Source organism: Neovison vison, chromosome 6, assembly GCF_020171115.1.
Source record: "Neovison vison isolate M4711 chromosome 6, ASM_NN_V1, whole genome shotgun sequence".
NCBI lineage: Eukaryota > Metazoa > Chordata > Mammalia > Carnivora > Mustelidae > Neogale > Neogale vison.
Genome location: NC_058096.1, coordinates 1880623 through 1903940, shown reverse-complemented (window position 1 = coordinate 1903940; position 23318 = coordinate 1880623). Strand labels below are relative to the sequence as shown.

General features: G+C 67.7%; 1 protein-coding gene across 1 annotated transcript; it reads left to right on the top strand.

Moving 5' to 3' along the window:
* Positions 1-21528, top strand: PFKL (phosphofructokinase, liver type). The gene is made up of 22 exons (XM_044250793.1): positions 1-135; positions 3750-3823; positions 6485-6562; positions 8369-8558; positions 9150-9315; positions 9804-9848; positions 10106-10214; positions 11370-11465; positions 12289-12381; positions 13641-13766; positions 14499-14563; positions 15084-15147; positions 16231-16377; positions 16710-16780; positions 17251-17338; positions 17845-17997; positions 19295-19459; positions 19714-19775; positions 20003-20114; positions 20609-20708; positions 20803-20908; positions 21116-21528. The coding sequence occupies exons 1-22, from the start codon at positions 51-53 to the stop codon at positions 21261-21263; spliced, it is 2343 nt and encodes a 780-aa protein (XP_044106728.1). The 5' UTR covers positions 1-50; the 3' UTR covers positions 21264-21528.
* The last annotated feature ends 1790 nt before the right edge of the window (positions 21529-23318 follow it).

Here is a 23318-nt window from a genome sequence, read left to right as displayed (position 1 = left end):
GACAGTGCGCGGCCCCGGCAGGAGCGAGCGCGGCCCGTCTCGGCGCCGCCATGGCCACCGTGGACCTGGAGAAGCTGCGAATGTCCGGGGCCGGCAAGGCCATCGGCGTGCTGACCAGCGGCGGAGATGCGCAAGGTGGGCGGGGGCGCGGGCGCTTGGCCGGGCGGGGGACACTGCGGGGGGGGGGTCTCCCTGTCCCTCGGCCCCTCCAGGCGCCCCCGCCCCCCTCGGCCGCGATGCGGGGGGCGCGCGGCGGCCTGCGCTCCAGCCCGCGCCCCCGGTGCCGCTCATCCTGGCCCCGTGCGGGTCCCCCTGTCGGCGCCGGCGCCCTCCCGGCTCCCCGCCGGACGCGCTCGAGCCGCCGGCGGACGTGCCGCGCGCCACGACCTCCGCGCCCCGCCTCCGGCCGTCGGGGGTGTGTCTGCGCGGCCGCGGTGGCCGGGACACGCGCGGGTGGCGGCGTCACACCGGCGCCCTCGCCCCACCCCCCCCCTGCCGGCCGCCCGCCCCCCGCCCCTCTTTCCGGGCCGCACGTGCCAGGACCCCGTTTCCTGGAGCTCCCGATGCGCGGAGATGCCCGGGACTCGGCAGGTCCCCCACCCGCAGGCCCGGGAGCCCCGCTCTTCCTGGTTCGCACACGCTACCCGGCGCCGTCATGGTTCCCAGAACCTCCGACGCTGCACCCCTTCCCTCTCCTCCTCCACCCCGGCTGGCAGGGCTGGGGCTGGCAGGCGGACCCAGAACAGCCCTTCTGTCTGGGGCCTCGGTGGGGACGCGGGCTGGATCGGGGGAGGTGCGCTGGCTGGGGTTTGGGGAATTTTCCCGGGCTCAGACGTGTGCTCACTCCTTTGTACAGGGGAAGCCAGCGGTCCTGGTGGCCTGCTCCGTGGGGTGGGGGGGTTCCCCACGCAGGGGCCTGGTCTGGTCCTGAGTGCTGCTCTCCAGTGCCTCTGGCCTGGGGGGGCCGCTGCGGCACCGGACTTGCTCAGCCCGCACAGCGCCACTGCACACCCTGACCCCTGCACCCTGCACCCCGGGGTGACCTCAGGTAGACCAGAAGGGAGACCCCTGCAGGGATGGGCGGGGCCTGCCTCCTTCCAGATCAGGAAGCGCAGACACATCTCTCTGCTTCTTTCTCAGGCCCCCGGCTCCCCATTCCTCCTTGGGAAGCAGGGAAGAGGTGGGAGGAGAAGGCCTTCGGGAGCCCAGAAGGGCGGAGTTAGCCGCTGTCCGGTGCTGCCCTGCACAGGGGCCCTCTTGCAATTTGCCCCCAGCCCTCTGGGCCTGGCACGGCTGGCGGTGGGTGGAGGGTCCTGGAGGAAGGGCTCTGGCCCGCAAGGGTGCTGCCGGCCCGGACAGGTGGGCCACGTGAGAGCAGAGCCCGTGTGAGCGGCGGGAGCTGTCTGATGCGGAGCCAGGGGAGCCGTGGCCTTGGAGGGAAGCTGCAGGGCCTAGCCGGGGTCTTGGGGACAACGGAGCCTTGCGGAGTGTAATTCCTGAACCCAGTCCGTGGGTGCAGGCCCTGGGCCGGCTTGCTCTCTTGCTAGCTCCGCCCCCACGATCTGGCCCAGATGGTGGGTTCTCGGGACCGAGCTCACAGGGACCTGGTGACGCATGCCGGGCTGACAGCACTACGGGGAGTGGGGACTTTGGGGTGCACTTCCCGGATGCTACATTCTACAGTTGTTGGAGTGCAGGGAGGGCCAGGCCCGGTCATGGTTGGGCCCTGACCTGCGTGCTGACTTGACCCAAGTGCGTCCCTTCGGGCCATGGTTTCCCCTTCTGGAAACGGGAGGGGGCGAGAGCATCCTTGGCTGGTGGAGGGAAGGCAGCGGGGGAGGACTTGGTGCCAAAGTCACGAGAAGACTAAGAAAGAGTGGGACCTGCCCTCCACTTCTCCCCCAGGCCCCCGCAGGCGGGACTTAGCTCGCTCGCCCACCCCACTGCCCCCCACCGCGCATCCTCTCAGCCCACAATTAAAGTTGTTCCCTGAGCCCAGTGTCACCGTGTGGCCGCCACTTTCTCACACATTCGTTTTCTGGGAGCGAGGAGGAAAGATCACGTGAGGACGTGGACTTCAGGCAGAGGTGTGGTTGCCGTCTCTGCGCCCATTGCAGGGTCGAGGGTCGCGGGTCCGGGGGTGGTCTGGCAGCTGCGGCTCGTGCTCGCTCTCCTGACCCCGCCCGGGGCCTGGGGCCTGTGGCTGCCGCCTAGGGTTTATTTTGAGAAAGAAAAGCAGATTAAAGGGAAGTCAAAAGGATCTTTTAAGAAGCAGCTTACAGTGAGGTTGTGTACAAGGGAAGCCAGGCCTCGGGCCGTGTGCCCACAGCAGCTGGCCCAGTGCCGTTCAGTCCTGCTCTGAAAATCACACCGGCCCGTAACGTGGTCTGAACCGGGAGCAGGAGCTTGGGGCCGCCACTCTCCAGGGCCCCAGACAAGCGCACCGCAGGCTCGGGAGATGATCATGACTTCAGGGGTGGCCTGCCCGGTCGCACACACAGCTGGGGGCCACCAGAGAGACCTCCAGTCCCACGGTGGGCGTCGGTCCCTGGCCACTGCCCTCCCACCCCACAGCCGCCCCCCCCCCGCCCCGTCCCGTGCCCTCTGTCCTCACCTCCCGGGCCACAGCTGGGGCTTGGACCTTGAGCTCACAGTGGGCCCAAAAGGACCTCACCCTGAGTTAGGAGAGAGTGGAAAGCCTGGGCTGGCGTGGGTCTGGGGGCTGCGGTGGGGCAGGGGGGAGATTTCCTGTCATCTCCTCTCCCTTTCCACCCCCACCTCCGGCTGGGAGCTGGGCTCCTGCCTCAGTGTCATTCTCTGCTTCTCCCCCTTGGGGGATCGTGAGACACGATGATTCCTGCAGAAATGAGATTCTCTTGCTAAAGTCAAGAGTGTAAGTGGCAAGTGTGGCCAGCTTAGGTCCTGGGTGGCCTCTGTGCTCTGTCCTGACCCCCGATGTCTCGGGTGCCCCTGCCCCTAGAACCCCTGGCATCGGACCTCAGCTGTAGGACTCTCGGCTGCTGGGTGGGGATGAGGAGGGGTCGGGCTGCCACTGCCTTACCTGAGGGGCGCCTGCAGGCCCCCTGCCCTCCCTCTGGGACTCGGGCTTCTCCTCTGTAGAACAGAGATAGTGGGCAGCGTCCGGTCTGCTCTCCTGGGAGCCCCGGCCAGGAGCCTGCCCGTGGGCAGGGCTGTGTGCTGGGCTCCTGCTCAGGTGCTCCGTGCAGCCCTGTTACCTGCCCTGTCCCCCCGGGCCCTGCCTTCTAGGCTGCATACCTGAGAGACTTGTGTAACCAGGACAGGGGCCTAGAGTCCTCGCATCCGGGCCCCAGGTGGAGTGCACATGTGGTGAGGGACCCTGGAAGCCACGTGCTCCTGCAGGACGCCGGAGCAAGAGGCCCTGCCTGCCTACCCCAGCTCAGGGGGGGCAGAGGGCAGGGGCTCAGGGGTGGGGGTGGGGGGGTCTGTCGAGCGGCCTGTGGGGGAGTGGATGCGGCCATGAAGGGTCCAGAACGTTCACACTCACCTGGTCCCTGGCTTGGGTTCTCCTGCTTTAACCCCAGGGGCCCCTTCTTTCTGATGCCCGGGAGCTCAGAGCCCGCTGGTGGTTCACCTGCGCCTGGCCGGCCCCCCCGCGGTGGGACCTCGAACTCCCAGCTCGGTGTCCCCCGAGACGCAGGGGGGTCCCGGGTCCCGGGTCCCGACCTGTGTGTGCCTCCGCTGACGGGTGTTGCCCCGACCCCTCGCAGGTATGAACGCGGCTGTCAGAGCTGTGACACGCATGGGCATTTACGTGGGAGCCAAAGTCTTCCTCATCTACGAGGTAAGGCGTGGGGTGGGTCTCGGACCCCCACGAGGTCTGGGTCAGCTGTGCGCCGGCGCCAGCACGTCGGGGGGAGGACGGGCCCCTGACCATGGCTCACGGTTCAGAGCAGGGATGGGGCCGTGGAGGCCAGTCACGACATGATGGGTGGGGAGGGGCTGGGCCCCGGCTCTGGGGTGCAGGTGTCGGGCCCACCCTGGGTGCTTGTGGGGAGGGCCATGGCCCTTGAGGTGCAGGATGGGGGGAGGCTGGGGTAGGCTGGGGCCTCGGAGGCCCGGGACCTCATCCCCCCTCGTCTTTCCAGCCCCGTCCTCGGACCCGGCCCTCCCGCCCCCTTCAGCACGCACGGGGCAAACCGTGTCCCGAGTACCCGTAAGGACAGAGGAGCGTGCCGGCGCTCTCGCTCTGTCGTGTTCCGGCTGAGCGCTGCCCTTTGCCTTGCCCCCACCCCACCCCACCCCTGTTTCCGTTTGAGGCTCACCCTCCAGCCTGCGGTGCCCACGGACACACGTACCGGCTCGCACACGGAATGTTGCCTTGTGGTTTTTGGCTGTTGTGTTACTTTGTTTTCACTTTTTACGTAAACTGTAATGAGTTTCCCGGCCTCCCTCCCCTGCCTTTGGGCTGCTGGTGCAGATGTCTGGGGGTGTCTGAGTACGAGAACCAGCGAGCAGGTGGGCAGGCCTCCCTCTGCAGACCAGGCTGGCAGAGTCTCAGGAGCTGGGCGGTGGGGGGCCCACACCAGTAATGGTCTAGAACCTTCTAGGGGACAGGGAAGAGTCTCCAGGGGCTGGCAGTTTCCATGGACAGGGAGGGCTGGGTCCTGTCCGGGCTCCCCGAGCCTGTGTACGTGGGACAGGTACGTCCTTCCCTTCTGTGAGTGTGACCTCTGTTTCTTTGGCTAAGCGGGGATGTTTGGGCACATAGCCCTTGCAATATGGTGAGTGATGGCACGTTTCACAGTCCTGAAACCCGGCAGGTTGGAATTGGCCCAGGAGCCAACACCGGACCTCGGGGTTCAGAGGTGACACAGGGAGCTGCGCAGGGCTGGGCCTGCGTGAGGGCTGGAGAGGGTGGAGGGTTGGGGGCAGAGGGGCAGGGTGACACCCAGTGGGTAGAGGTATGCAGAGACATTCTAGAAGTTTTCAAGGCTAGACTGACTCCAGCCGAGCGGCCCAGCCACAGCTGTGTCTCTGGGGACGTAGGGTACACAGTGGGGCAGGGGCCGGCACCGAGCTTGGGCTCTGCGCCCAGTTCTGGGCTTCTGCGGGCGGAGAGCTGCCCGTTTGCGGCTGCCTGCCCCGGGCAGTGCCAGCTGTGGGTTTTCAGGTCATTTTCTTGCTTTTTTTGGTACCTGAGTTGGGGGAGGGGCTGGCTTCCGTCCTAGTGGCAGAAAATTCCTGAGGGAGATGGGGGGAGGGGAGGGAGGGGGAAGGGGGAGGGTCCTGACCTAACCTAAGTGGAAGAAAGCAGCCTGGTGGTCCCTCAGGTCCCCTTGTGGTCCTGAGAGCCCTTGTCCAGTTCTGGTTCTTGGCGGTGGGATCCTGACCCCACCCCCAGCGCCAGGAGTGGGAGGCCCCTGCAGGCCCAGGCAATGGACAGCAAGGGTGAACTGGCCCGAGGGGAGGAGGCAGAGTGGGGAGCAGATCTGCAGAGCCAAACTGGGCTCCCGCCCCAGGCAGGACAGTGGCTCATTCCCTGTGTCCCTGGTGGGGCCCAGAGGGCTGCAGGGAGGAGGCGGCCCTGCTCCTCTCAGCGTGGTGGTGCCGTGTCTTTCCACTGTTCATAAACGCTCATGACCTGTGTCCAGACCCTGCGAAAAAACCCTGCAGTTCGGGAAGGGCTGGGCCGTGTGGCGGGGAAATAAATGGGCAAGAAGCTGGAACCCACCTCCTCCCAGAGGCCGTCCAGGTAGCTGACGTCCCCGGGAATCCCAGTACAGCCACCGCAGGCACTGCCACACCATCGGAATGGAGCCTGGCATGGCCCAGTGCTGCGGGGGCAAGTGCCCGACCCCCGGCCTCTTCGCCGCTTGGCGGGGCGGTGGCCGCGAGCGCACAGGGCGGTGCAGCGACCTCGGAGCATCACTCGGGCACAGCTACGACCTGTGTGTGTCCCTAGCAGCAGCATTTGTAAACCTCGAGCTGGAGGCCGCCCGCATGGCCCCCGCCGTGGACAGGTCACAAGCCCATGGGACTGTGGGCTGACCGGGGCACAGCAGCGGCCACACACCCCTGCACGTGGCTTGTGGGCCTCTCAGACCCCGGGCTGAGCCAGACACAAGGAGCAGATCCTCGGGCTGTCTTTCGTGCGGCCCGTCGGAAGTCCTAGGAGGCAGGACAGCAGCGTCCTCCGTGGGAGGCTCCTGGGCAGAGGGACGCTGGGCGCCGGGCCGGTTACATTTCTGGTCTCGGTGACTCGGCGCGCGTGGCCCCGGAGCTCCTCAAGCCGGCCACCTGCCAGCCTCTGTCGCGTGTCCGCTCTGTAGGAAATAGGCTCGCCAACCCTGCAGAAGGTCTTCTGGAAGGGCCAGTGGGGGGCTTGGGGAGCCTCGGCAGCCAGGACCTTCCAGTCAGATGGGGTCTGGGGAGGATGTTCCGGGCCCTGCTCCCGGCCGGCGGTGCTGTGCGCGCTGGGCTCATGCCTGTCCCCCGGTTCCAGGGCTATGAGGGCCTCGTGGAAGGCGGCGAGAACATCAGGCAGGCCAACTGGCTCAGCGTCTCCAACATCATTCAGCTGGTAAGGCTTGCGCGGGGCGGCCCCGTCGTGCCCAGGGGCGTGTGCTGTTTGCACACCCACATGTGCACACCTGCAGAAACGCACACAAACACCGTCCCGCAGCGGGCGGGCTCCAGGCTGACCTGGCCAGCGGCTGCTCCGGGGTGCTGGGGACACGATGGCTCTGGAATGTCCCTGCTCCGAGATCGCTCTCGGTCTTCAGCGAAGGGTGGGGAGGGAGGACAGGCCCCGCTGGGAAACGTGTGCCACGGCCCCCGAGTGGCCTCTGCCACCCTCCAGCTCCGGCTCCTCCCCTGGGTCATCATGCCAGGCTTCCCGGGCACCGAGGCAGCAGGCAAGCCGGCGTCTACAATGACACGGACAGAGCGCCCCGCTTGGGCCGGGGGTCCTGAGCAGAGGTGGTCTTGGGACCTTGTCCGCCCCCAGAGCCGGGCTGTGTGGGCACTCGTTACCTGTTTATCCCGCCAGCGGCAGATGCCTCTGTGCTCAGGGGGCAGGTGGCCGGTCATCGCCGTGAGCCACCAGGCGGTCAGCAAGGGCGGTGGGGGGCCAAGAGCCAGACTCTGGTGCCGAGCACGGCCCACCCCTCCTGCCCAGGGCGGGTGTTCCGATGGAGCTCGCTCCCCCAAGTGCCTGTGGGGGCCACTTTGTCGTCCCTGTTGTGATCAGTCCGTGGGGACGTGGATGAGCCTCCTTCTGGGGCTTCACCAGACACCGCCCCTCTGCCAGCCCGGCCGTGTCCTGGGCTGGGGCTGTGGCTTGGTCCTAGACCTTGTCCTCCACCCCAGGGGTCTAGGGAGGGCGTCCCGTAGGCCTTAGACCCCGATGGGGCCATTTACTCTGCCCTAACGCTGTGTGTGAGGACGCCCACGGCCTCTGTTCTGAGCGAGTGGCCTGGGGACGGGGCTTTAGGCCGATCACTAAGCTGGGCTGTGGAGCAGCGTCGAAGATAAGGCGGGGCGGGGGAAGCCCAGAGCACAGAGAGGGGGGCAGGGGGGTCGAGGGAGGAGGGGACAGAGGGGCAGGACAGAGAAGGAGGGACAGGAGGGGGCCAGAGGGGCTCCTGGGAGGAAAGCTGAGCATTTGCAGGGGCGGCTGGGAGGCGCTTTGCCATCCCGGTCTCGGCCGGAGGCACCGAGGGGGCAGAGGAAGGATGTGGTCTTTGCCTCCAGGGCAGTGCTGCTCCGCCAGCCCTGTAAGTCTGGGGCCCAGGCCGGCCTGGTGGGTCTCACAAGCCCGTGGTAGGACACGGGGCACCTTGCTGTCCGGATCTGGCCGGAAGTCAGTGGGCTCGCAGGTGCGTGCCCTGAGCCACATCCCGGGGGTGCCCCTGACCCAAGCCGGCCGGGGTTGCGCTGGTGAAGACATGCTTTTGCAGCTGACGGAGCTCCTTGCGTCTGTGTGTCTGCGTCTGTGCGTGTGCACGTGTGTGTGTGCGTCTGTCTGCGTCTCTGTGCACATGTGTGTCTGTGTGCACACCTGCTCTCTGCGTGTCTGTGCACGTGTGTGTGTGGTTGTGTGTGCACACCTGTGTCTCTGTGTGCGTCTGTGCATGCATGTGCGTGTGTCAGATTTCGGAGCCTTCCCTCCCCACCACCTTGAATGTGCAGAGCCTGGCGCGTAGCTTGCTTCTCCTGGTCGTGAGAGTGGGGAGGACCCTGGGAGGTGGGGCCTCTGCCTTCCAGGGAAGCCCTTGGACTCGTCCGTCCGTCTCTCCTGGTTCTGCGAGATCCAGCAACCCCTCGCTGCCTGTCCTGGGGTCCCCCGGTGTCCCCGCGCACCCCAAGGGCTGTGTCGTCTGTGCAGGGCGGCACCATCATCGGCAGTGCGCGCTGCAAGGCCTTCACCACTCGGGAGGGCCGGCGGGCGGCGGCTTACAACCTGGTGCAGCGCGGCATCACCAACCTGTGCGTCATCGGCGGCGACGGTAGCCTCACGGGCGCCAACATCTTCCGCAACGAGTGGGGCAGCCTGCTGGAGGAGCTGGTGGCCGCAGGTGGGTCTGGGGCCCGGCTCGGAGTGGCCGGGCTTGCGGGAACAGGCGGGACAAGGCCATGAGGCCGTGAAGATGCGGGAGGTGTCTCGCCGCTGGCGGGGAGCGGGGGGCCCGGCGCAGCTCACGGTCAGGGCACTGCGGGCCTTCTGGCCACTAGTGAGGACGTCCGTGTGTGAGCCCAAGGCCTCTGGGGACGTGGCGCTGGGGATCTGCAGGCAGCGCCTGTGCTTCTGGGCATGGACAGCCCTTCCCCGGTGACACCCTGGGCTGTGTGTACACGGCCTGTCCATAACTGATGCCCGGATGTGGGTTCCGGACCTTGTCAGCTTGAGGACGTGGAGCCCCAAGATTGCCGGTCCGATGTTGACTTCGTGGGGTCGTGTTCAGCCCTTCTGGGACCTGGAGAGCAGGGATGCCGTCTCCTAGCCTCCCCGGGAGGCCTCTCAGGCCCAGCCTCTGCTGTTCACCGCCACACCCCTGCTGCAGGACCCGGGGACTAGGCGGGGGACCTGCGCGGGATGGGGGCCCTGCGGCTGGGGAGCTGGGTGTGGGTGCCCCGGGGCCGGGGCCTCATGCTGGCCGCTCGTCCAGGCAAGATCTCGGAGAGCACGGCGCAGACGTACTCGCATCTGAGCATCGCGGGGCTGGTGGGCTCCATCGACAACGACTTCTGCGGCACCGACATGACCATTGGCACAGACTCGGCCCTGCACCGCATCATGGAGGTCATCGACGCCATCACCACCACGGCCCAGAGGTGAGCGAGGCCGCGCACCCCCTCCCCTGGGGGCAGGCTGCTCCAGCGCTGAGGCCGCAGCTCTGCAGGGTCCGCGGGGGCCCCAGCCTTGCACGCGGTCTCCGTCAGGCTGCCTGGGACCCTGAGGTGGGGTGCACCCCTCGGGGGCGTGCAGACTCCTGGCCAGGGATGGTCAGGCCCAGGGACGGTGAGGGGCCCAGCGCAGTGAGGGCAGATCTGTGGAAACCAGCCCAGAGGCGGGCGAACCCAGGCATGGGTGGCCTTTAGGAAGAGACCCGGCCGCCCTGGGTGTGGGAGGGGCCATCTGTCCTTGGGCTGTTTCTGAGTCTGCTGGGGCATTTCTAGGGGAGGGCTGGGGCGGTGGGCAGCGTGGCCGTGGGCAGCGTGGCCCTGCTCCCGTGCCCTGCGGCCGTTTCTGCGGGGCCGGGCCGTGCACGCAGCTCACCGTGGCGCGTACGGACGCCTTCCACCCTGTTCCGTGTCCACAGCCACCAGAGGACCTTTGTGCTGGAGGTGATGGGACGGCACTGCGGGTAAGGGGCTGCCGCGGTTCGCGGGGGCGGGTGAGGGGCTGCCGCGGTTCGCGGGGGGCTGCTGGGGAGCAGGAGTCGGGTGAGGCGCGTAGCAGGTGCTGGCTTCCTGCCCGAGGGGCGACAGTTCGAGGCGTGATGGGTCCCGGTCTGGGGCTGGAGGAGGCTCCGAGCTGTACCTCCCCGGGCCCCGGGGTTTGGACCGTGCTGCTGGGCTACACCCACCACCCACGGCAGCACCCAACCCTCCGCTCTCCCAGGTACCTGGCCCTGGTGTCTGCCCTGGCCTCGGGGGCCGACTGGCTGTTCATCCCCGAGGCTCCGCCCGAGGACGGCTGGGAGAACTTCATGTGTGAGCGGCTGGGGGAGGTGAGCGGGGCTGTCCTGTCCCGGAGGGTCCCGGCACGAGCCTGTGTCAGCACAGGGGCTGGTGTCCCCAAGGCGCGTCCCCAGGTAGAGAAGGCAGAGGAGGATAAAGCTTGGGACACTGCCCCAGGCTCCGCTCCTTGGGGTCAGTGCTGACATGGGGAGGGAGCGAGTCACGGTCACGCTGGCTTCCTGGGGGCCGTGGCCACTGAGCCTGGGCCAGGGGAGGTGGCCTTCTGAAGACGGGTGGACGGGACACGGGCAGTGACCCCAGCGGGTGAGGCCCCAAGCAGGCTGTCAGGGCAGGAGAGGACGGAGAGGCGGCTGGGGGCTGAGGCCTTGTCTGGGGAACAATCGGAGTATTTGGGAGTATCTGGGCCCCTCGGGATGGAGTCGGGGTGCCGATGCGGAGCGGGTAGACCCTTGCCCTGCACACCCCCAAGGTGTCCAACCTAGGTTGGCCCCTCAGCCAGCCCGGGGCTCAGTGGTGCCCAGGAGGGCCCCAAAGTGGGGAGGGCGCCTTCAGATCAAGGGGCTGTGGTCTGGACTTGAGGCAGGGGGACCCCTGAAGTAGAGCCGTGAAGTTCACACTCGGGCTGGGGCTGTGCCCCAGGGTGAGCACCGAGGCTGCCTGGGGGCGTGGCCCTGTCTTTAGTTCCGACGCCCTCGGAGAGACAGGTGGGCCCGGGGTGGTGCTCCGTGTCCCTTCCCCACGGATGGGGGCGGCGTCCGTCCTGTTCACTGCCCACGCTGCCCGCCGGCCACTGTGCTGCATTTCTGCCCAGTCCCAGTGAGGCCCAGGGCAGGGCCTGGCCAAAGGCCCATGTTCTGTCCATGCGTGGAGTCCTTTCCTTCAGCGGGACCTGTGGCCTTGACCCTGTGGAGTGGGGCTCAGTAGCATGGTCCCTGGCTGACCTTGGCCTCGGCTCCCTCAACGCGGGGCCGGGCCTTTCCGGCTCCCGGCTCTGAGGACGCCACCCTCCCCTGCTGTCCCCAACCCCCGCTCCCCAGCCTTTCCTCGCCCCCAGGAGGCCCCCCACCCCTGCTGGTGTGGACTGCAGGCCCCGGAGCGTGGACCCCAGGGATGGCGTGGGTTGCTGCGGGTCGGGGGCCGGCGTCTGCGGGTGACGGCCGGGCCCCGGGGCCTCTCTGCCGCAGACGCGGAGCCGGGGGTCCCGACTCAACATCATCATCATCGCTGAGGGCGCCATCGACCGCCACGGGAAGCCCATCTCCTCCCGCTACGTGAAGGACGTGAGTTTTGGGGGGGGTTGGGTGACGTGGGCTGGGTGAGGCCTCGGTGGGGGCGGCCCCCCTTATCTCCAGTCCCCAAGGGCTCTAGCTGGGGCCCGCGGACAGAGGGTGCTTCCTCATTCCCGACGATAGCCAGATGTGGGGCGGGCAAGCCGGGGGCTCCCTGAGTCGGCTGGCCCCTGAGGCTGAGGGGCCCTACATCTGCTGGGAGCCCCCCCCCGGCTTCTCGTCTCCGATCAGAACGTGTTCCCTGCAGGGCAGGTCCACCCCCATCCCGGAGGCCAAGTCCTAGCCCCCAGCAACATCCCCGTGACAGGGCCCTTGCCCCTGCTGGCCCTTTGGTGACCGTGACCCCCACCGAGTGCAGGACTCAACAGCCAAAAAACTGACTCTGGAGGAGGGAGGGGCTTCCGTATGACCTCCAGCCACCTGCTACATCCCGCCCCAGGGCCCTGGTCCCCGGCCTCCTGAGTGGGCACAGGCCCCAGGAGCCTCTCTGCTCCCTTTCATGGGCCGTCCAGCTTCTGTGTCCCCACCGAGTCTGTGCTCAGGGCCCAGAGCCATACCCTGGGGGAGCCTGACCCGAGGGGCTAGACCATGGCCACAGGCTACGGGGACACGGCCACGCACACCCACAAGGGAAACGCCGACGCTCACACGGCGGCTGTACACACAAACTCACACTGTGGGAACGGAGCTGGCACTGCGGGGACCCCGGGGGCACGGACACCCCGACATCCCTGAGGAGCAGCGAGGACCTGGGCTGGGGGCCTGTGAGGTGGGCACTGACCCCGAGGACCCCCTCCTCTCTCCCGATGAGCAGCTGGTGGTCCAGAGGCTGGGCTTTGACACGCGTGTGACTGTGCTGGGCCACGTGCAGAGGGGAGGGACCCCTTCGGCGTTCGACCGCATCCTGGTAGGTGGGGCTGGGCTCTGGCCCTGGGTGTGCGCGGTGGGCGAGCGTGGTGGGCACGTCCTTGCCGCTGCTGGTCTTGGACCGAGGCGTGGCCCCTCCGTTTCTCTCTGTGGTGGGCAATGTGGCCTGGGGTTCCATCCCCACCCCACACCTCAGCAACCTTGGTGCCAGCCCCCCCCACAGTGGCACTTGGCAGGTCTCTAGGAAGGGGGGTGCACAGGGGCAAGGCACACGGCTCAGCCCTGCTAGGGTCTGATGTCGGGTGGTCTAAGCCTGGCACCATAGCTCCTAGGGTCTGGGGGAGGCCCTGGGGGTGCAGAGGCCTGGACTGTGGCCTGAACACTGTCACTGTCCTGATCCCTGCTGGGTTCCCCGGTCCTCTGCCAAGTGGGGATCCTGTGCCACCAAATGGGGACAGAGTCAGGGGCCCAGAAAGGCCCCATGGATGGTAAAGTGCCCACCTATGGGGGCTGGTCACCCTGGGCCTGGGGCCCGCGGCGAGCTGCCCCTGCCTTCCCCGGGAGGCCCCGGTGTGGTGTCTCCCCCCCCCGCCCCCCCCCCAGTCAGTCCCACACGGAACAGCGGGGACACTGACCCACCCGGCTGGGCGCTTTCCGCCCCCGCCCCCCCGACCATGTGAGACTGCAGCGGTGAGGTCAGGAGAGCCCCCTGAGGGTTTCCGGACGGCAGGGCTGTCCTTCCACCGAGCCTGGGGGGCAGAGATGTGGGGACGGCTCCGGGTCTCCCCTCCACCCCGCAAGAGAACGGGTGGGGCTGCCGGAGTGTAGGGGCCGGTGGCAGACACGAGACGTCCGGGTCAGACTGGGGCAGGTCGAGCAGCAGCATTTTGTGCTGCTCCGAGCCCCTGCCCCCAGGGCCACCCCTGCACACAGTGGGCCGCACCGGCGGCGAAGAGCCTGAGCTCGGGGACCCCGATTCCCCCTAGTGAGCTGCCCCAGCTCCCGTCAGGCTGTGCCTGTGGTGGGGCCGAGCCTTCCTCGTAGGGCTGTCCGAGCCCCCGGAGGGGCTCTTGTGAGTGGTGGTTGCGTGAGGTCAGTTCCGGTACCACCTGTTCTAGAAGCTTCGACCGTGTGTGTGTGTGTGTGTGTGTGTGTGTGTGTCGGGGGCAGGGCCCTGAGGCTGAGGGCGCAGAGACCTGGGGTGCATGGTGTGGGCCCAGAGCCGAGAACGGTCATGTGCACATGGCTCGTGGGGGGGGAGCCCCTGCTTGAGAGCCGCCCACCCCTGTCCCCGCTCAGAGCAGCAAGATGGGCATGGAGGCCGTCATGGCGCTGCTGGAGGCCACGCCGGACACGCAGGCCTGCGTGGTCAGCCTGTCGGGGAACCAGTCCGTGCGGCTGCCCCTCATGGAGTGTGTGCAGGTGGTAAGTACTGGTCTGCCCGGGGCGGGCCAGGCGGGGCGACCCAGGGAGATGCCCTGCTCTGCGCTGCCGGCCCCCTTGCCCACAGCCCCCCTGGCCCTCCCTGGGGCCTCTGAGGGGCCCCCACCCAGCGGGCCCAGGCCCAGGCTCCTCCCCACCCCGTCGCCCTCGGGGTCCTGCTGCTTCTGTGTTACCTGCGGCCCCCTCCTGTCCTGGCCGCAGTCCTCGGGTCGGGGGCGGGGGGCGGGAGCACGTCCCCGAGGTGGGATGAGCCCGAGAGGAATGGGAGCTGCAGAGAGCAGGGATGGCCGGGGTTGCGAGTCTCCTGGAGCTTCGTCCCTGGCCTGACCTGGGCTGGGCAGGGGAGGGGGTTGGGGTAGGCTGGCAGTGGGGGCAGTGGGTGGCCAGAGCCACTGTGTGAACTCGGCAGACGTTGGAGGGACACTTGGCGAGGCTCAGGGGCGGGCGGAGGGAGTGGGGATGCTGGCCCTGGTCTGCAGGTGGCAGGAGAGTCCCGGGGGCCTGGTGGGGCCCCAGGGAGCTGAGGGACGGGGAAGACCTGGGGACCACCCGGTCTCAGCCGGCTCTCCAGACTGCGGCCTTGGCAGTGACTGTGGCCTGGCAGGTGCAGGACAGGCCGCCGAGTGGGGCGGGCACCGTGCGTGTGCGTGTGCGTGTGCGTGTGTGTGCGCGTGTGCCAGCCTCCTCCAGCTTGTGCTTCTCGTCCCCGTTAAGACAAAGGAGGTGCAAAAGGCCATGGACGAGAAGAGGTTCGACGAGGCCATCCAGCTCCGCGGCAGGTGAGGGCCTCGCGGGCCTGGAGCCGGAGTGGCTGTCTGGTGGCCGGGCCCACCGCACACCCCTGCATGGCTCGCACACGGCTGTGCCCGCAGAGGTGAAGCTTTGCGTCTCTCCCGAGACTCTTTCTGCTGAGCGTGTGGCCAAGCAGTGTGGAGTGGAACAGCAGGAACGGGGGCTCAGCGGTTCCCGCGACTGGGAAGCTGGCAGGCTGTGGGGTGGACGGGAGCTGCCTGCAGGGCAGAGGAGAGAAGGCGGCCCGGGTGGGGTCTGGCGGGGGCTGTCCGTAGAAGGAGGCCCTGGGGGCAGGCCTGGAGGGGCCGGGGGGAACTGGACCTTCAGCTCTGACGTCCTTGGCGGGGGGGGGGGGGGGGACTGGACCTTCAGCTCTGACGTCCTTGGCCGCGCCTCCTGCTGGCTCTGAGCCACCCACCCCGCCCGGCTGGGTGCAGGGCGCTTGCTTGGCTGAGGGGTGAGGCGGAGGGCTGCGGGCGGCACGGCGCAGACTGGCTTCCTTTGCAGGAGCTTTGAGAACAACTGGAACATTTACAAGCTGCTTGCGCACCAGAAACTCTCCAAAGAGAAGGTGAGGTCACTCACCGCCGCTTCCGCGAGCCTGGCCCGCTGCTGGGGTCTTCCCCGGCTCTGCCTGTGGGTTGGGGTCCACCCTGGGGGCCTGTGTGCCCACTCCTGTCTGGGTTCTGAGCTGTGAGCCGAGAGGCTTGACCAGCAGGTCCCAGACAGCCGGTGTCTGGGCCTGGAGGTGACCTCGGCCGCTTGCTTAGCCAGGTCTGGGGGTTTAAGTCAGGACAGAAGGGATCTAGCACTTACGTTCTAAAATAGCTAATAGCCTCATGGCGTGGGCTTTCTCCAAAACTTGTTCTGATGCCCTGGGGACGAGGAAGGGGTCCTGTGGAGACCATCCTAGACCATGGGATCCCGGCCCCCGTTCGTCCCGGGGCTGGTCAGGGAGGGATCGGCCGCACCTGCGCGGCAGCCGAGTGGTGTCCCCGCCTGGAACCGCTGCAGGGGGCGGAGTCTGGGGCGGCAGGGCTGTGTTCCAGGACCCACGACAGCCACGCTGCCTGGAGAGCCGCTGGCCAGCCGCATGTGGCCGTGGAGCACTGGGGATGCGGTGCCCGGCAGGGTGGGCTGTGTGTGCCCGGCATGTGCCAGACTCCGGGCACACGGTCAGGAAGCTGGCGGCTGGGAGTTGGTTGAGGTGACAGTGGTTTGTCAGGTTAAGCCAGCCGCGCTCCTAAAACTAGTGTCACCTGCTTCTTTGCACTTTTAACGTGGCTCCTGGAAAACTTCCGTGACATCCGCGGCCGCCTTTGCCATGCATCTGTGCTGCTCGCCGGGCGCATGGGGCACCGGCTGCCCTGAGCCCGGAGTGGGGGGTGATGGCTGGAAGCCTCCAGGTGCGCTCTGATGCTGGCCGGCGCCTGCACCGCTGTCCCCCGCCGCCGCGCTTGGCTGGGAGCCCCCACGGTCCCACGGAGGCTGGTAGCTGCGGTCCGGCGGGTCCCCTCACCACGCTGGGTCTGGCCCTGAGGCTTGCGAGACCCGGGCCCGGTGCCGGGAGCCGCACCGTCGCCGACCTCTGTCTGGCTCCGCCGGTCCCCCCCCAGCCCTGTGCTCACCTTCCTGTCCCCTCTCCTTCTCAAAGACCAACTTCTCTCTGGCCATCCTGAATGTGGGCGCCCCGGCGGCCGGCATGAACGCGGCGGTGCGCTCGGCCGTGCGGTCCGGCATCTCCCAGGGCCACACGGTGTACGTCGTGCATGACGGCTTCGAGGGACTGGCCAAGGGTCAGGTCGGTGTGGCCGCGGGGCGCGGTGGCATGTGTGAGTCGCGTGACCGCCCCCAGCTGCTGCACGGTGAACAAGGACTGGGGGCTCACGGCACAAAGTCAGGGCGATGGCCCCGGTCGGGTCCCCGAAGAAGGCGGCGGGAAGGTCCACGGGAGAGGGTTCGCTCCGCCTGTGGGGGCCCCAGACCACGTCTGGCCCGCAGTGCCCTACTCCGTGCCCGGCACAGCCCGCTGGTCCCGCGTGGATGGGCTCGCACTGAGCGTGGGCCCGTCGCCGGAGGAGGAAGGGTGCCCGGCCTGTCCCCCGAGGCTGCACCTCCCCCGCTTCCCCGCAGGTGCAAGAAGTGAGTTGGCATGACGTGGCCGGCTGGCTGGGCCGGGGCGGCTCCATGCTGGGGACCAAGAGGTGAGCTGCTGGCTGAGGGCCCGGGCTCCCTGGCCACCGTGGGCAGCTGGGGGAGGGAAACGCACACAGCAGGCTCGGTTGGGGGAGGTGGGTGCAAGGGGACACTTGTCCCGTGGCCGGGAACTGAGTCCCGACTTCTGGCTGGTGGACCTCCTGCCTGCCCCTTCGTGGCTGAGAGCTGACCGAGGTCACCTGTGCAGGGAGAGCTTCCCGGGTGGCCCTGTGCCCGTGGAGGACATCCCGTCGGGCAGGAAGTGGGCTCCTGGGTTGCGGGAGACGAGGGCCGCCCCTCCCCACAAGCAGGTGCTCAGGCCTCTTTGTCCCACTGTGGGCCCCACACGTCCCCCGGTGCCGAGTCTCGTCCACCTCCAAGTGGGGACACAGCATGTCGCCCGCGGTCGGCTGCCGCGTTGACGGGTCCTCGTAGCCCGCGTGTGGTGCCATGTTCGTCTGGTTTTCGTGCGCCGCAGGACGCTGCCCAAGAGCTACCTGGAGAAGATCGTGGAGAACATCCGCGCCCACAACATCCACGCCCTGCTGGTCATCGGCGGCTTCGAGGTGAGGGCCGTGGCGGGACACCAGCTCGGGGCACGGACGCCGGAGGATCATCCCTGCTGGAAGCCCCGTGTGCGGGGAAGTCCACGGGCCAGCCGCACGCACGGGGCCACGGGCACGGGGTTCAGTGTCGGCTTCACGATGTGCAGATTGATGCGGGCACCGGGTGCTGGTTGGGGGCGGTGGGCAGGGGATGGAGGGGAGCGGCAAGGGAGGCGCAGCAGCTCCTGGTCGGAGGGCAGCCCGGGGTGCCGAGCCCCATGGCTCCCTCGCCCGTTCCCCCTCCCCGCTCTGGCCTTGCCCCGCCTGTGAGCTGTGGATGGGGTGCCCCTGGTCGCGGCCCTGGGGATGGGAGCAGGTGGGTCCCGCTCCCCCATCCCAGGCACACGGTGGGTCAGCTGGGTGGGAGGGCCAGGAATGCCTGGCCTGGGAGCCCACCTGCCCCTTGCGGCCGCAGCCCAGCCTCACGGGCATCCCTGAGCCCCTGGCGCCCGCCCGTGCACCCCCAGGCCTACGAGGGCGTGCTGCAGCTGGTGGAGGCCCGCGGGCGCTACGAGGAGCTGTGCATTGTCATGTGCGTGGTCCCTGCCACCATCAGCAACAACGTCCCTGGCACCGACTTCAGCCTGGGCTCCGACACCGCGGTCAACGCTGCCATGGAGGTAGGACGCTGCCTCCCCCCTACCCCCCGCATGGGTGCGACGCAGGAAGACACGGCGTGGCCCTGGGAGGGAGGGGCGGCAGGAAGGAAGGCCTTGTGGGGGGCCCGCAGGTCTGTGGCTCGAGGCCCTGGGGGGTCAGGGCCAGACCCCCCGGGTGGGGCTGATGCCCGTGTGGAGGGGGCCGTGGTCCTGTCCCGTGAACAGCCACACGTGGATGTGGGAGAGCCCAGGCCCCTGGTTGGGATGTGGGAGGGTGTGTGCCCGCCTGGAGCTCCGTAGGGGCCTCCCCAGGACTCTCACCCCATCCATGACCCTCCATGAGCCCGCTGGGGTCAGCACCTGTATGTGGGGGCATCTTGGGCTGAGCCGAGCAGCTCCTGTGTGATCCTACAGTCAGGAGAAAAGAGAACAAACGAGACGACAGGGTCCGCTGACCCAGGGACCCCACGATCTTCCACCTCAGACCCTGCCGTCTCACTGCCGTGGGCTGCCCGCGGCTCCTTACCAGCACCAGACACGTTCCTGTTTTCTTTGCCTTGATGACGGCAAGAATGGCATTCTGTTTAATTTATAGCTCTGATTTTGGGTGAAGGTGAACTTTTTTCTGTTTATTACCCGTTTGAGGATTTTATGGAAAAATAACCTTTTCCTGTTTTTGCCCGTTTTTCTCTTGCTGAGTTTTTTATTTATAAATGCTCTTTACATATGTAGGCTATCGATTCTTTGGCAAACATGAGAGCATTTTCCTCCACTTTGCTGGTTGTCTCTTACTTGGGGTTTAAACTCATGGTTCAGACCCCAGTCGCCTACTGGTCTCGTTTCTCTTTTCTCAGTGTTTTAATGTTACAATTTCCTTTTCAAATTCTGAAACTTTTGGGTAAGAATTATCCTATGTCACATCGTTGTTGGCACCTACAGAATGTGGGCATCGTGGCACCTGGTCCCCTGTTCCCGCAACCCTGTGGCGGCTGGGGTGCGGGTCCCCTATTCCTGTGACCCCATGGTTCCGCTGACCGCTAAGAAAGCGAAGTCCGAGTGTTTCCCAGGCCCAACGTCAGAGCCTTTTAGCTGCACCCCGGCCTGCACCCAGCAGGTGCTGCTGACTCTCCTGTCTCCCTGCGGGCACAGTGGCCCTGGCTGAGGACCCTGCTTCAGACGGCCCTGTGGAGTGTGTGGGAGGGCTGTGACCCCCGGGCACGGCGGGGCACGGGGCCATCCTGGCTTCCGCCCCTCCACTGTGCACTCTGGGGAGCGCCGTGGGGCCCCGGGGAAGGCCCTGACCGCCCCCGTCCCCCAGAGCTGTGACCGCATCAAGCAGTCGGCCTCGGGGACCAAGCGCCGCGTGTTCATCGTGGAGACCATGGGCGGCTACTGCGGCTACCTGGCCACGGTGACGGGCATCGCGGTGGGCGCCGACGCTGCCTACGTCTTCGAGGACCCTTTCAACATCCAAGACTTGAAAGTGAGCTGAGCCCCCAGCCCGTCTCCCGCAGCGGACCCCACAGTGGGGCTGGGTGGGGGTCTGCAGACCCACGCAGCCCCCCTCACCCTGTGTCTGCCCTGTGGCCGCCGTGGCCTCCTGGCCCAGCCCTGTCCCTGGGTCCCTGCCAGCAGCTGCAGGCCTCCCCACGGCCCCGGTCACACAAGCTCCAGGACGCTCCCCGGCCACACGGCGGCCGACTCCCTGCTCACCCTTCACGTCCCCTGCCCCCTCAGGCCAACGTGGAGCACATGACGGAGAAGATGAAGACCGATATCCAGCGGGGCCTCGTGCTGCGGTGAGGCTGCCGGGGGCGGGGGTCCGGGCGGGAGGGGGTCTGCCCGCGCCACGGTGGGCCTCGCGACGGGGCTGCGGAGGGGCCGCTGGGCAGAGCCGAGCCGGACGGGCCTCGCCGGGGGCGCCGTGCCCTCTCCCAGAACTGGTCTGTGGCCTGGCAGGGGGTCAGTGTCTGGGACAAGACCCCGGGCGCCTCCCGCGTAACTCGGGCCGGGCCCCTCCTTCCAGAAACGAGAAGTGCCACGAACACTACACCACGGAGTTTCTGTACAACCTGTACTCCTCGGAGGGCAAGGGCGTGTTTGACTGTAGGACCAACGTCCTGGGCCACCTGCAGCAGGTACGGGCCAGGGGCGCGGCTCCGGGCTCGGCCTCCCCCCGGGGGGCATGGCAGGGTGCGGGCCCTTCCTTGTTCACTGCCTCACGCGGCGCCCTGGTCACAGGCCACCGGCCGCTTCCCGCGCGTGCCCGGCATCCCTCGCTGCAGTGAGGAGGGCGAGGCGCCCGTCCCCCGAGTCCTTAGTGCTGAGAAGGGGCCGGCCCGGTCCCCTCCCTCCTAGGCCTCCTGGGGGCCTGCCAGCAGCCCGAGCTGTGGGCTGCCAGCCCACGTGGGGGACCCCCTCTCCGGGGGGCGACGCACTCGCCGGGGGTGGGCCCCTGAAGGCCGCCCAGCGGGGGGAGCCCGCCAGCCCCTGGAGGTGGTTCTCAGGCCGGATTCGGGGTGGAGAACGAGGAGCAGATGGGAAATGGGGTGGGGCGTGGTGGGGCTCCCCTGGCGTCCCGGTAGGGCCGGGCTGGCAGTGCCCACCTGTCTCGTTCCCGCTGCGTTTCCAGGGCGGGGCCCCGACCCCCTTTGACCGGAACTATGGGACCAAGCTTGGGGTGAAGGCCATGCTCTGGATGTCGGAGAAGCTGCGGGCCGTCTACCGCAATGGTACGTGGCGGGACGGGGTGGCGGCCCTGGGCCCGACCTTGCCCTCTGCCGGGACCCAGGGTTCAGGGCCACCAACCAGAGCCTGTGTCCCCAGGGCGGGTGTTTGCCAACGCCCCGGACTCGGCCTGCGTCATCGGCCTGCGGAAGAAGGCGGTGGCCTTCAGCCCCGTCACCGAGCTCAAGAAGGACACGGACTTCGAGTGAGCACCTCAGAGACCGCGGGGGGCGGCCCTGACCCCGCAGGTGGCCCCGTCCCCGTGCCCGGGACCACCCCTGTGCCCCCCTCGCCCAGCCGGCCTGTCCCGGGAGCCGATGCGGGAGGGATGGGGGCGGCCGTGCTCTGGGGCCGGGTCCCGCGGGGCTGCCGTCCTGCTGTGGCCCCTGAGCCCCGGCCCCGCCCCCCGCAGGCACCGCATGCCCCGGGAGCAGTGGTGGCTGAACCTGCGGCTGATGCTGAAGATGCTGGCCCACTACCGCATCAGCATGGCCGACTACGTGTCCGGGGAGCTGGAGCACGTCACCCGCCGCAGCCTCAGCATCGACAAGGGCTTCTGAGGCCGCCTGACCTCTCTCCCGGAGCCTGCGGGCGGCGGGCGGGTGGGGGCTGCGGCCTTCTTGGCCCTGGCTGTGCCCCTGCTGTCCGCCAGGCTCTCTGACAGCACTGAGGCCCCTGGATGCCCACCTTCTGGTCTAGGGGGGCGTGGGGGCACCCGTGCGGGGTCACCGCTCCCCGTGGGCCTCACTGGGCCAGCTGTGTGCGCTGGGCACCGTCAGCGCAGAGCTTGCCACTTTTTCTAGAAATAAAATCCCCCTGACTGTGTAGTGCGGCCGGTCTCTGGGGAGCGGGCCCTGTGGAACCTTCCGGGAGGGTGGGCGTCTGGTGGGAGTCCCCAGCCTGTGCACACAGGCCTGGCCTCCCCCAGTCCGGGAATGGTTTCTGAGCCTGGGTCCGGGCCCTGAGTCTGACCTGGGACAGTCGCCCCCACTGCCTAGACTGGGGTCTCAGAAACAGAGCCCGAGATCCTGGGGCGAGCGGCTGATCTGAGAGAGCCCCACAGGGAGACCCTGGGGCCTGGGGGACAGGGGAGGCTGTCAGAAATGTCACGGGGAGCCGAGGGCCCATCCACCACGAGCTCGGGGAACAGCACGGAGCTTGTTGTCCAATGTGGTGCCGGCATCAGGGTCCCCAGGAGGATGAGCTGAACCCCAACACTGTCTCTCGGGGGCACTCCCGTCCCTCCTGAGCTTGCTGCACAACCCACTTCTGTTCACCACGGTTACGGGGACACAGTGTCGGGCTGCTCCTGGTCCGCACTCCTGCCCTCAGCACCTGCAGAGTCTCGGGGAGGGGGTGCTGGTACCCATGAGGTTTTGTGGGGGAGCCCTTGGCCTTAGGGGGTCACAGGCCAGATCAGGGGCTCCTGGCTGGGGGGGGGGTCTCCTGGTTGAGCCTAGGGACCAGACTGGGGCCCTCTGTCCCTCCAGCTGTCTTCACGTCCCCAAGACTTTGGCAGGATGCCTTGGTCACTCCGGGAGCAGCAGGCTTGGTGGGGGCCATGCCAGGGGACCATGCCCTCCTTGTTGTGCGGGGGGGGCCCTGAGCCTAAAAGCCTTCAGGTCTACTCTGCCTCTGATGAGCATGGGTGCTCCTGGGGCAGGCCGAGGAGGGGACAGTTCCCCAAGGAAGGGTTCCAAGTGTCTGACCCTCGAGAGACCAGGGACCAGTTCCTGGGTCCCAGAAACTTGAGTGTGCCCCTGCATGAGTGCGTGTGTGCACCTCTGTGGCCGCACACATGAGCACGTGTGAGTGTGAGCACGTGTGTGCCTGCGTGCGTACGTAGGCATGTGAGTGTGCATGTGTAACTGCGTGTGTGTGTGTCTGGACGCACGTGTGCACGTGGGCCATGTCCGCACAGGTGAGTGCACACGTGCGTACCTACGCGTGTGCGTGGAGAGGCTGCAGCTCAGAGCTGTTCGTCTGGGCTGGGCCCCCACTGTCCCGACACCCCCTCCCTGCAGCCAGGCCCTGCTCCCCAAGCAAAGGGGGGGCTCCCCGTCCTGGAGGAGGCCCCGGAGGCCTGGCTGTCCTGGGGCCATCGCAGATTGTGGAGCCGGCGCTGGACCCCAGGCTCAGTGGGCTCTGCCCTCCAGCTGGTCTTCGAGGACACTGTATGGGGCCCCCGAAGGTGCCAAAAGCTGGGGTGGTACCAGTCACGTGGCCATAGAGCACCGAGTGTGTCCTCTGCACTGCGCCCATGGGTCAGAGGCTCACCATGTGGGAGGCCTCAGCCCAGGGCAGGGCTGCTCTGGCGGATGCAAGATCCCAGGAAGTGGCGTCCACGTTTCCAGAGTGTGTGCGCACGTGGGCCTCTGAACATGACCCGGGGAGGCTCTGGACAGACGCTGGAGACTTCCTGTCCCACCGTATGGACACCGTGTGGAGTCTGCTGTGGGGCCAGTGGCCCAAAGACACGGCCAAGGCCTTGACGAGTCTGCCTGTGAACCCAAACTCACACAATGTGGAAGGGAGGGCACCCACGGTGGGTCCCTGCTGTGCGGAGATTGGGGGGGCAGCTGGGGCAGGCAGCTGGCTGGGCCAGGAGTGGGCTG

Coding starts and splice junctions, on each gene's coding strand:
- PFKL (XM_044250793.1), top strand. CDS start 51: ATGGCCACCGTGGACCTGGAGAAGCTGCGAATGTCCGGGGCCGGCAAG. Junction 3,824..6,484: donor AAGTCTTCCTCATCTACGAG/GTAAGGCGTGGG, acceptor CCCCGGTTCCAG/GGCTATGAGGGCCTCGTGGA. Junction 20,709..20,802: donor GCGGGCCGTCTACCGCAATG/GTACGTGGCGGG, acceptor CTGTGTCCCCAG/GGCGGGTGTTTGCCAACGCC.